At 28.7% G+C, this 14122-nt stretch overlaps 1 protein-coding gene across 1 annotated transcript in view; it reads right to left on the bottom strand.

Annotated features, from left to right (window-relative positions):
• The window catches only part of LOC101239081 (uncharacterized), a 52226-nt gene that overhangs the window by 5924 nt on the left and 32180 nt on the right, over positions 1 to 14122 (bottom strand). The window contains exons 12-14 of the mRNA XM_065794491.1: positions 7895 to 7952; positions 2446 to 2660; positions 2104 to 2315 (exon numbers count right to left, since the gene is read on the bottom strand). Coding sequence (XP_065650563.1) covers positions 2104 to 2315; positions 2446 to 2660; positions 7895 to 7952 — 485 coding nt within the window. The remainder of the gene's footprint in view (positions 1 to 2103; positions 2316 to 2445; positions 2661 to 7894; positions 7953 to 14122) is intronic.

Genomic DNA, 14122 nt, shown 5'->3' with positions numbered 1-14122 from the left:
TGTGATGTGGAAGGTATTGCTGTTCCAGACTGGACTTTCCTTCTCTTGGAAGGGTGAATGGTTTCTTTACTTGCCACTTGTCCTGTTGAGTACCCCACCTGTCCTTTACTTTCTATTTGTAGGTGGTATAGACGTTTATCTTCCGAGGATAACCACTGGCCATTCACTTTCGTGATGTCAAATAATGCATTGAGAACATCATATTTTCCACGCTTGACACATTCATCATAGACCTTCAGCACCTTCATAAGCTTTGCTCTTATCACTTGATCAGACACACGTGGAAAATTCAGTTTATTGTCCCACAATTTTGTAATTTCCTTAGAAATTTGGTCTATTCGTTCTTTTCTTCCTTTAACATATGCTCCGAGAAACTGGTATCTTCCTACGATCTGCAATTGAAGTGGTATTCTGGATTTTTCATCGAGTGAATGTTCTTCTACAGCCACGCTTCCTCTTCTTCTGTGTGACTCTTGAAATCTCACCAAATTTTTAGTCCAAGTCTTCTTGTTCTTTGTTACTGTGGTATGACTTTTCTTGTGAGACATCATATAATATTGTTACGACTTTACGGATAGCTGAGCGTAAATATCCGTTTAATAAAGTCGTTTAATTAATAAAATACTTTAACTGTATAGTAATCCAATTATAGTTCGATAATCCAGTCAATGTTGATAACAGTTCGATAATCCAGTCCGTATCCTAACGATAATGCTACAACTACTTATACTTCGTACACTTACAGCGTCTTTAGTTCGCTACAGTAGTTCCTTATTAGCTCAGTTACACGCAGAGTACTTCATAGAACTATTCACATTATCAACACTGAGCTCTGACAGCAGCTCGCTTATATAATTATTTAGAGCTTCCAGAATGTTCTACTAAGTTCTATAATCTTCTACAGTCTGTTACAGTCGTCTATATCACCGTGGTAACACAATGACGTCATCACATAACAATTCCAAGTATTTGCCGGCACACGGCCGTTTCGTTGCCATGGTAACGTGTGGCGTTATATTTATAAATTCATAACAAAATAATGAAATAAATAGAATTAAGCTGAGAATTAAGCCTAAGATTAAAACATCGGTCAAAAATGAATGTATAAAAATGGTAAATCAAATTTTTATTTTGGGGTGACCTTTTTTTGTTGCAGAAAGCTATTTGGGCCTTTTTTCATGATTTTAGGTAAAAGTTCATCGATTTATGATACAGGAAACATTTTATTTGAAAAAAAATTAAAAAGTCATATCCCTAATATATATACATATATATATATATATACATGTATATATATACAAATAAATATATATATATATACATATATATATATATATACATGTATATATATATATATACATGTATATATATATAAATAAACATGTATATATATATAAATATATATATATGTGTATATATATTTATATATATACATATATATATATGTGTATATATATATATATTTACATATACATCTACGTATATATATATATGTATATATATATATATATATATTTATATATATTACATATATATATATATATATATATATATATATATATATATATATATATATTACATATATATATATATATATATATATATATATATATATATATATATATATATATATATATGTATATGTATATATATATAAATATTTTTTTAAACAAAAAACTCAAGATTCGTCAACAAAATTTAAACTTTATCAGGTGAAATTTGATTACTTAAAAGTTAAATCAAGTTATTTTGTTTTGGTTTGATTGACAACTTAATATACCTACCACTTTTATCCGCATTAGTTGTAATGAATTTTTAGATTTCTTGAAAAACATTGATCTATCTTAGCTTTTTAAATTTGTTAAAAATACGCGTAACATTTTTTTATATATATCTACTAAACTTTACCCCACTTTATTACTGGTTTAGGAACTTAAGTTTTTTCTGCATTATTTATATATACCAGATGAAGAACCCTTATTTTTATCAAAAACAATAAATAATCAAAAGATTTAAATCTACAATTTTAATGGTAAATAATAGCTAACTAAACATTAGTTATTTTATGTGGTAGGATGAAGTAAAGTTAAATAAAATGTATACTTAAATAATTCACGGGCGTGTTGAAATTCCATGTGTAAAAATATGTTGTAAAGATAGCTGTAAACCGATACATATCTACACCAGTTCAGATAGACAGAATATCTTTTGTTATAAAAGCCTCCTAGTATCATGCTAACCATATTAAATACAACGGCAACAGCCAGACCTTTTTTAACATTTTTTATACCAGCTCCGATGACTAAACCGACTGACTAAAAATAAAATAAAACACATAAAATACATTGAGTCAACAAAAATGTAGCAAAATCTGACACGAGTTTTATTTTCTATTTTTTCATTAAAAAAAGGAATAAATAAAACAATAAAATAATAACCTTTTACCTGCGAGAGTGCAGTTGTTAAAAAAACATTGAGCAGTCCTAACAAGAATATTGGATCACAATTTAGTCCCACGAGCCAGTATGTTGTTATATAAATAATAAGCTGTGGCAAAAGAAAAACTGGTATATCAACTATATTTTTGGCAGTGTAGTATGCTGATAAACGATACATGCCAGAAGCACGCTCTTTTTCTATAATTTTTTTTTCGGCAGGAACTAAAAAAAAGAAGTCATATAACGAAAGAAATCTTGTTATAATTAAGCATTTTTACTTGAAAATGTTTATAAAAATATCAAAGTTTTTCATTTCAATAAAAAATTTTTATAAATTAAATATATATATATATATATATATATATATATATATATATATATATATATATATATATATATATATATATATATATATATATATATATATATATATAAATAATTATCATTTTATACAAAAATTATTATTTTAGATTTCACTGCCTAGAAAATAACATTTTTAAACTAAAATCTAAAAATATGCATTTTTACAATAATTTTTAGTTATAATTTTTTTTGCTCAATATTTTTTATAAAATGATAATTTTTTTAAAAATTTTTATACAATTTCGCTTCTTTTGTGACACAACATGATATACTTTTGAAGAACTTTTGTTTTTGATAATTAAAGGGGACCGTCTGATGTTTAAAGGTCTTGAGCTACCCCTAAAAGTATTTTTTTTTTTTCGTTTTTTTTCAATTTTTAGTATTATATATATATATATATATATATATATATATATATATATATATATATATATATATATATATATATATATATATATATATATATATATATATATATATATATATATATATATATATATATATATATATATATAGTAGTGTGTGTGTGTGTGTTCCATATGAGTATGAGAGATAATAAGAAAAGTATTCAGATGTTTATTGCAACTCTTTTTTAAATTTTAGTCAAAACAGAACTGGGTGGTAGCTCAACTTGATTCATACACCCGGATTTTGGCGACACATAGATTCTTAATTCGATAGTGGAGTTGCGAAAACACTTTCTAAAAGCAAATATGGTAGCGGACTGAGGTCGCTACCGAAAAAAAAATTCAAAACGCATCTGCGCTTGAACATTCAAATATATCAAAATAAAATTTAAGTGCTATTAAAATAATGATAGATTAAAAGATTTAGAAACTGAGGTCCTTTTATATCGAGCGTTTAAAGCCTGCGCGAGTTGGTGTAAAGTTGAGGCTTTTACGGTTTTTCCAACTAAAAAAGACAAAAATGTTAATTAGGTAACATACCCTAAACAATAATTTAACTAGTCCGACATCTCCTAATTAAATCATTGATTAAGGGTGTCACCTCTCTCCCCACATTAACAAGAACATGCTCTAAGACTAACACATCCCCCTGAATTATTTTATCATGAAAAAACTTGTTGTAAAAAACATTTTTTTCACCAGGGGCCTGGGGAGATATTGGGTATTTTAGACAAGTGCCCAATAATTTTGTTGTTCAAGATCTTCAAACTCCTATAAAAACCTCCTCCTAGAATTATGCTTTTTAAAATCATAAATAATTTTTTTAAGTTGCGTCACAAATTAGATCAAATTCATCAACAGATTTCAAATTTCATCAAAAAAACAAAAAAACAACGGCTTGTTTTCAAAATAATAAAGAACAAGTCACTGTCAACGATATGCGATAGCAAGAGTTAGATAAATGAAAACACAGCTAAATGATAAAATCCTTGATATAAACTCTAATTTAGTATCCCAGAATGGATAATTATAAATGAAAAAAATAATCTATGAGCGATAATAAAAGGAATATAATTGATCCCTTAAAACAGAAACGTTCCAACAAACCCCTATTCCAACATTCCAAAAAACTCCCATTTAACCAGTGCAATTTTAAACAATTTAGTTAAGATATCCCATGCACAAAACTCTATAAAAAGCACATTTAAAGAAAGTCCATAAAAAATACTACTTAGATGTCATCAAACTATTTTATTATCTTTTATAATATAAGATAACAAATAATAATACAAAAATCACAAAAACATTCATATGTTTCAATTCTCTAAATTCTTACAATAACTAACAATTCTTGAACTTAATTTTTGCAATTCACTTTATCCAACAATAAAATATGTCCGACATATTTATCCGACAAAAAAATAGCATGTATTTGTTTGTAATTTTAAACTGCTCGATACTCGGCGTAAATGTTAATTGTTTTAAATAACCCCGATCTCCCCTACAATCCTATTTTAAAAAGTCTGGTTAAAAGATTATTATTCTGAAAAGGCTTGTTAGAATTACCTTTCAAGCCTTTTCAGAATAATAATCTATCAACCCTAACTCTCTTTCATACACACTCTCTCTCCCCTAACTCTTTTTCATACACTCTCTCTCCTAACTCTCATTCATACACACTTTCCCCTACATCTGAGGTGCTCGAGAAACTAAAGCAAGAAAATGAGGCCAAAAAATCAAAGCAATTAAAAAATGCAAGATTGACTTCAGTAAAGCTTTAGATGAAACTCAGCAAGTGAATCATTCAAAAAACTCGATACAAGACAATGACATTAAGAAGTGCAAAAAGTATCGCAGAGTTTGGGAAAAAAGCATTGCTAGCTCAAAACAACACGTGGTGCCAAAGTGAAGCATGTAGTTGCAAGTCTTAGATTTGTGGATCGTGTTTACTCGAAAAATAAAAAATTGGTGAAAGTTTTTTTCCGCGATACCTGCTTCTGGCTATGAAAAAACTCAAATTTATTTAATTAGCAAATAGTTTTTTTTGTATATTTAATAAATATAGTTTTTTTGTAAACTTCTAATAAGATTAGCTTTCATTTTATTATCAATTTGATTTTTTATAAAATTTTTATAATATTTTAATCAATTGTTAATAAAGTTGAACTAGTTTACTTTTCCTCAATTATAAATAGAAAAATAAACGTATTTTTTCTTCATAAAAATCAATTTTTTTTTAACTTTTCCAAATATTTTTTCACAGTTTTTATATGTTTATATAAAAACTCTATATATATTTTCATTTTTTTAAAATAAACCAGTCTATTACATATCAACTCTACGTTCTGCAGTTTACATATCAACTCTACGTTGATGTATTTAAGAATTAATAGTCTTAAACTAAATTTTTTTTAATGTAAAATCAAATTTTGTATTTTATAAGACAAGTGGAAAAATAAAAAAAAGATACCAGTTGCATAAATTGCTCTAGCTTGTATATTTTAACCTTGTAAAAAGATTTATCGTGCATACAAAACCTCCTTCCTTCCCCTTTCCAATAGAAATAAAGAATAGTACAAGACTAATTACAGGATTGATGCAAAATTTTTAGCATCAAGCTAAACAACTTTAAATAGTAATCTCTACACTCTACACGTTGAGATAGGATAGACAAAAAGTCAAGAGAGCCACTGAATCTATTATAGGGTTGATATTTTCAATAGGCTTACTTACATTCGTCAACCACATAGGTGTAATTTTATATCATATTTTCATAATATATTTTCAATAGGTGGTATTCACATTCGTCAATCACCTAGGATTGTTTAGGCAGTCTGGCATTGATCAGCATTGAAAATAAAGCAGCCAGCAAATTAGATTTGGAGAAGCCAGTGGATCAGTTTGCAACAATTTAAAAAAAGGAAGAAACAGTTTTAGCGCAATTACCTTGTTTAAATAGTGCGTGAATTAAAGGGTTACATTTTTGTCATGTCTTTTTTTTTGTGCTTATGCGCTGTTTGTTATGATGTTGTCTCATTCCCTCCTGCACTCTCATGTGCAAATTATAATTACATATATTTACATTTTTTGAATTGAAGAAAAAGTGTTAAGGTATGAGTTTTACTCATAGTCCATTGAATGTCGCAAAGCCGTTGTGTATGTTCGTGCAAATGTCATATGAAAACGTTTTACTAAACATTGCACTGCTTAAGGCCAGAAAACTAAAACACCCTTAATATAGGTATCACAATAAATGTCCACATCTAAATGTGGAAATATCAGTTTTCTAAAATTTAAAGGGTTTCAAGAGTTTAAAATTTAATTGAAAAATACTATAATCTTTAAGAATTATAACCAAATAAAACTTACACTTTCCTTGTATAACTATTGAACGCCCTGAAATTTCTTTTGGAAACTCAATTTGTTTTTTTAGAAACAATTTAATTTTCTCAAAGTAGAATGTGTTAAAAAAAGATTTTTTTCCCCTCTAAAATCACATCAATGATCATGTAGTATTTAGAGCAAATACCTTCAAACACGGGGTTTAATAAAAACACTCATGAGTAAAAGCTTGTTTTACTTTTAAACTTAGTATGTAACATGTTTTTAGTGCATTTGTTTTTTTCAGCTTGCTTCTACTAAAAGTTATGCTTTAAAACAATTGCATTTTTCACAAATCTGCCATTAGGCCTCTGATGTTAGTTCTCTAAACCTGACTTGAAACGGTTGACTTAAACAAATTTAGCCACGAGCAGGGAAAAAAACATGAAAGTTTCAAGCAGTTATCATAAGTAACTCAAAAAGTTATGTTTTTTCGTATTTTCTTGAACAATAATATACTAGAAAATTAAAAAAAAAATTTTTAAGTAAATTTTCTTTTAAAACAACTCTTTCCCTTTTAAGTAACTCCTTACACAATAAATCTTTCTTTCTAGCATTCAGTCTTTTTTCTTTTTATGGTTCCTTTTTTTGTTGTTGTCCTGTTTTGCTGCGTTTTAAGATACTGCGTCTGTAAGTTTTTCAGAAATAATGTTAAAGCACACACCGGTCGGTCAAATAGTTTGGGAAGTCTAAATTAAACTTTGTTGAATAGAATGGTATGGACAAGATAGTACTGTTTAAAATTATAAAACTGACCTTTGTACAATTAATATTGTTTAGGGACTCATTACCATTTTGTCTTCACTTTTTCCATTATGTTTAATTTCTACAATCTTGTTTAATTATACTTTTTTTAGTGATATTTTCATTATTTACATACTTTTTATTTACACTGAAGCCACATTTATTATTCGCACTATTGATGGAGTTTCTATAAATGCGACTACCAACATCTTTTCATAATGAAAATTTCTCTTACTAAATTTGTTTCCATATTTTATAAATCCAACACTTCACTAAAATCTATTAAAATTAATTTCAACAAATGCATTAGAAAGCAGTTGAAAGTTAAAAAATAATTACAAAAAGCTTGCCTGCTGTTTAAAAGTTTCAACAACAAAAAAATAAAATTTTTTTAACAGTAAATTTTAAAGAAACTATTGCCTTAAAAGTATGCTTGAGTTCTTGAAATGTATTTGCTAAAGTTTCCAGATTCAATCAAAAAACATTAAGGATATTTTTTGATATAATGGAAATTCAATTACGTGGTAATTTAAATTACATATTAAAAAAACTTTCACTTACATGAGAGTATTGCTTGCATCATTTGTCGAATAAACATATATGATAAAATAAAGAATATCTATAAAAAAAAAATTAAAATATAGTTTTTTGAGCTGCATGTAAACTTAAACGGCGTGAACGACGTAGAGGTAGATTATATGGAGAAAAACCGTCCCGCCTAACCAAGATACTCGGGCAGGCATTTCAGCTCGGAAAGATATATATGATACATAAAGATATATGGAAAAAAACACCTGGCCTAAGCTAGGACGTTTTTAAGGTAACTTGATGTTTGTTTACAAATAATCATTCACGTCAATTTTTAAATTAAAAACTAAAAATAAAAATGTTTAGTTAAATTTCGATTTACAAAAAATTATTTGGTAACTTTTAATTTTTATTATATGCATATTAAAAGTTTGATAATATTGCGTGTTTTACGAAATAAATATAATCAATTTACAGTTAACTAACAAAAAACTTTTGCTTTGAAAAACTTTAAGAAAAATCGTCAGCTGAAAACCGAGAGTACGTTCATTTTTTGTATTTCCGAGAAAATTACCGTCAAAGGGGGTTACTTTGGCCAGCGTGGGTAACTTTGGCCACACTTCGGTAAAAAGATTATTTAGCTTATAACTCCATTAAATATACATTTTTTCCCAATTTCATACACGCAAATCATAGATTACACTTTAACTTTAATTATTATGTGGGTATTTAATTTTTCAGCTTTTTTTAGGTTGGCACTACTGGCAATAAAAGTTTTGTTGTTATGGTTACATCAATATTTACCTTCCAAACTTTTCCATGTACACCTAACTAAATACGAATTTACAAAGCAAGTAAGTACTCTAATTACTTATATATATAGTTGTTAGACATTATCTAAATTATTACAATAATATGTAATCAATTTTTTTTGTTTATTGCTAAGAATGTTATGGCATTACCTATTCCAGCCTAAGTGGGGTAACTTTGGCCACTTGGAAAGAATCAAAACATGGAAGAAATCAGGCAAATATTCCCAAAGATATATTTCCTAGACTGCTAAAAGAGCTGATTGATGGATTTTATGCAGAAAAAGGAAACAATATTATTTCGGGATTTAGAAAAACTGGTATTTATCCACACTGCAAAGAAAATGTTCTTAAAAAACTTCCACAGAAAGAAGTGGACTCCAGCATTGTCAGTGAAACCTTTATTGAACACATTTCTAAGAAAAGAGATGAGTGTAAAAGTAACACAAAAGAGAAGAAGAAGCGAAAGAAATTAAATGCACTACCTGGCAAAAGCATTTGCTATGAAGATTTGTTACTCGAGGAAAACGTCCCTTCAACGAGCAATGGAGGCAAAAGTAAAAAACCGAGAAAGATTACCTGTGAAGAAGAAATTGACAGTCCTGATAGCATTAGTGATGATGACTCAATTATGTCACTCCACGACATGTCAGATAACTTGAACTTTTCAGAAAGTGAAGATAATACTGGACTTGAAAGACAGGATTTTCCTACAATGAGCTTGGACGAAAAGAAGTGTTTGAAGGAAGGCGATTTTGTAGTGGTGTTGTATGACAAAAACTACTATGCAGGACTCATTGACAAGATGCCTGATGTAAATGAAGAAGGGCCAACAATTGATTGCATGGAGAAGAAAAGCAAGTGCTGGATTTGGCCCCAGAAGAAAGACAAGTTAATTTACAGTTGGAAGGATTTCATTTCAAAAATTGAGCCTCCAAAACTATTGAACAAAAGAGGACATTTTAAATTTCCTGAACTGGATTTTTTTTTTCCTTTTAAATTGTTTTAGTTTGCAACTAAAATCTTTTAGTTTAGAATTTACTTGACAGGTTTCAGTTTTACATGTGTAACCAATTTTTTCAATTAAGTTCAATGTCGTGTTTTGCTTCTAATTTTTTATAAATAAATAAGATTTTGAATTTTTAAATTTGTCTATTACTTTCTTTTGGGCCATAGTTACTCAATGGGTGGGGTATCTTTGTACTAGAATATTTTTACAATGCATTTTATATGAGAAAACAACAAGTGATCAAAGTAACCCAAACCCCTAGGTAACTTTGGCCAAATTTTTAAAATAACCAAAAATAAATATATTATTTTTAAATATTTAAAAAAGTGGTATGGATGGATAGGGAATCTTTTATTTAATAGTTTAAATTTTTTTTTACTAACTTACTACAATTCATATTAAATACAACATTACTAAAGTGTTATGGTGCAAGTTTTTTGGCCAAAGTAACCCCCTTTGACGGTAAGTTTTAAAATTTAATTTGTAAAGACTTTCTGCCAGAATGTCCGACTAATTTTTTAAATATTCTTAAAAATTGTATCATTCTTGAAACTAGCTTTATTAGACACATGTCTAATTAATTGTTGAATATATACCCAATTGATTGTTGATAATCAACAGAATAAAAAACAAAAAGGGGCCATACGGCCTCTTGGTTACCAGCTGACAAAATGTTAAAGTTTTATAAGCATATATAGTCAAACGATTTAAATTTAAAAATTAAACAAATGTTATTTAAATTTTATAACAAAGCTGTCCAGCCTAACCGTAATCCCAGTAATCCATAGGCAAGATCCGCTAAGGCAGGGTGAATAATTTTACATAGGAATGCATTGTTAAAGTTAGATGAGTTTTAAAGGAGAGACGAGATCTCGGTACTTTTTTTATCCCGGTTCACTGCTCGTTTTTAGAGGTTTTAAGTTGAAGTTATTTTTACTTCAGATTGTTTTCAACCACTCTTTCGATCAGGTTGACATGTAATAGAAACCGTTAAAAACGAATTAAAAACCGCATCTTTTTTCATTTTTTGACCATTTTTCTAAATATTTAAAACCTTCAAATAATGAGGGGGTCCTAAACTCTATGTGGCTGTATCTTTTGAGCGTCAAAATATATTTTGATAAAATTTGAAGCCTAATTACAATTTATGATGGAATTCAAGATAATATTTTGTTTCTTTTCAAAAATTACTTGCCCTCGACCAGGGGGATGCAAGGGGCGTTTTTCAAGAGTGTTTCTACTCTTATTTGCAAATCACGTTTTATTTAGAGACTAATTACTAATGATCTAATATCAGACTAATGGCATAGACACGATAATTAGACAAATTAGTCTTAATAAATTAGGTCAATTGTCTGATAATTTGTTTAAATTAAACAATTTGGTAGAGTATTGATTTATAAAATTTAAAAAATCTAATACAGAAAATACTAAATAAAAACGTTTTTGTACAAAATGAGTCGCAAAAAGCAAGATCTCATTCAGAAAATAGGAGATGGATATGTTTCTGTTGTGTCAATAAAGACAAAAAATGTCTATGTTTGGAGAAGAATGATTTATTGATTTATCTGATCAAAGACTTTGTGGACCCTGGATTCAGTCTGAGCCTAAGTTCTCATCCGTCAGGAATATGCAGAAGCTGCAAGACAAACTTACATTTAAAACAGAACGATAAAACTATCAGTAAAGCTGTGGAGACTTCCTGGATAAATGGTTGTGATCAAATTAAAAAGTTGGGAAGAATTAAACAAAAAGATGGCAACTGTAATTGTGCTATTTGCTGGTTAGGGCAATGTACTAAAAGTAGTAGTAGGCTTAATCTTTCTGAATTCACCTACGTAAAATCTGAAAACATTACATTCGTAAAAAGAAATTCATTTCGCTCAGAATGCTGTCAAATTGTTGCTTCTGGTATTCGACATCCTTGCAGCAAAAAAAAAACTGTTTAAAATCTTCACGCCTTAAATACTTCAAAAAACCAAAATATCGCTGACAGAGTTATTTCTTGTACGCTAAAAAAAATATCTGCTGTTGGTGATTGTAAAAAAATAAAACTTGCAACAGGAGGAAAAGCTCTTCCTGTTAAAGTATACAGAGACCTATAAGGCATATAAGAAGTGAAGCAATAATGAACTTGAAGATAAACCATGATCTTCCAAATTACGCAGTGTTAGGAATAATGAAGAAGATAGGAAAGGATGTTGGACAATCTGGAATACAGGAGAACACTTATGCTGAAGTTACGAACAGGTCACGCTACATGAATAGGTTTTACGATGTGAAAAAATATCAGCTCAAGATTGGTAAAAAATGTTTTGAAAAAGATCTTGTTTATTGTACTGACCTATCTATGCTTGTAACTGAAGTTTGTTCCTTCAGAATAATGGATATTTTTAATTCTGTTGTACGCGTTGGTATTAATGGAGGGCAGGGATCTCTAAAGATTGTCATAAACGTGTTTGACCCATCAGTATTAGATTTTCAATCAAGAAACCAGAAGTACCCAGGGGTCAACAAAGTGATTATCTTAGACATAGTTCGAAACGTAGAAGAGAATCATTACAATCTGAAAACACTTTTCCAACTCCTTCAACTCAATCAATTGAACTTTAACTTGGCTTCTGACCTCAAATTGATCAACGTCATCATTGGATTATCAGTAAGTATCTTATTTCATTTATATTTTATATTTTAGGTAAGCAATACCTTTAAGTTATTTTTTATAATCAAGGGTCATGTTGCTATTGTGATGGGCCGATGGATGAAAAAGGAGTTCTAAGGACTTTCGAATCACTAGCAGATGAATTCAAAAAATACCAATTTGATAACAAACCTCGTATAAAGATGCAATATTATAAAAATGTTACTTATCCATGTCTGTTGGATGAGAAATTGACTGAAGAAATTATCAACATAATTCCACCACCTGAATATCATATTTATGAACACCATGCTAGTAAAAATATTGATATTCTTTTCACTGATAAAAATCAAAGTTTCTTGAAAAGAAAACGGTTATCAAGCATGGATATAATGGTGGTGGCTTTGATGGACCTAACTGTACCAAAGTTTTACGATCATTGGACGGAAATGACACTTTATTCTCCAATTGAATATCTGAAATTTATTGAAACCCTGAGGAGGTTTAAAGAAGATATTTCATTGCTTTTTAATTTTTTTTTAACACTTCTTAGATCGTTTTTAATTCAATTAGTACAGATAAGGGACTATTGACCTACCAGTCTAAATAAAATTAGAAGACATGAATATGTTAATACTATTATTTTCAGCAAGTTAATATTTGGTTAAATTTTGTTTGATTTATTAGCTGAATGTTGTTTTGGGATGAAACTCGATATATCCTACAAAGAAAAAATAGTCAAGTTTGTGGAGTCCATGCTTCACTTAAAAGTATATGTCCATGATGTATTTGCAATGAAGATTTCACTTGGATGGAAGTTTCACATAATCAGGTTCCATCTCAAGAAGTATCTCGAAAGGCAGAAAATCCTGCTTGGTATTTCATCAGAACAAACATCTGAACCATTACATAAAAACTTGAACAAGATACTGAAAAGGTTCTTTCTATCTGAGAAATACGTCCATCACGGTGAAAAGCTAAGAGCTATGGTTGTTGAATACACTTCAACGAGATTGTAAGAAAATTTTTCAAGAATATATTTAGATTGAAAAAATACCTATTTCTTTTTCATTTTTGTAACATATTATAATTTTAAAAATACTGCTTGTGGCATTTCATTTGTCTGATTTTGTTATCGGAGATTTATTCATGTCTTGTGTGTATCAGTAGAGATGGAAAATTTGTTGCATTCCTGATAGATTTTTGACAAGAAGATAATTGCAACCATTATTTTGCTAATATTCATTAAAATGATAATTTTTTGCTACAAATCACAACAGTCAGATCACAGGGGCAAAAATACCCTTGAAAAATGACTCCTGGTTGAGGAAAAGTATTTTTTGAAAAAAAAAAAAATCTTTATCTTGAATTCAAACATAAATTGTAATTAGGTTTCAAATTTTATCAAAATATATTTTGGCGAAAGATACAGCCACATAAAGTTTAGAACCTCCTCATTATTTGAAGGTTTTTAAATATTTAGAAAAATGGTCAAAAAATGAAAAAAGATGCGGTTTTTAATTCGTTTTCAACGGTTTCTATTTCATGTCAACCTGCTCGAAAGAGTGGTTAAAAAAAATTTGAACTAAAAATAAGTTAAACTTAAAGCCTCTAAAAATGAGTAGTCGGTTAGGCGAGATGGTTTTTATTTTATATGAACAACCCCTAAATTAATTAAACACTACAACCGCATAGCACACGGTAATTTTTTGTGGTGAGCATATCTTGATCCAATAACGGTCTATAGAAAAAAGTTCTCTATGGGAAACAAGGCTCTTTTTTTTTTTAAATTAGGCTGTGAG

The sequence above is a fragment of the Hydra vulgaris genome, chromosome 03, assembly GCF_038396675.1.
Source record: "Hydra vulgaris chromosome 03, alternate assembly HydraT2T_AEP".
NCBI lineage: Eukaryota > Metazoa > Cnidaria > Hydrozoa > Anthoathecata > Hydridae > Hydra > Hydra vulgaris.
The sequence above is the reverse complement of the archived record's forward strand: the minus strand, read 5'-3'. Positions and strand labels throughout refer to the sequence as shown.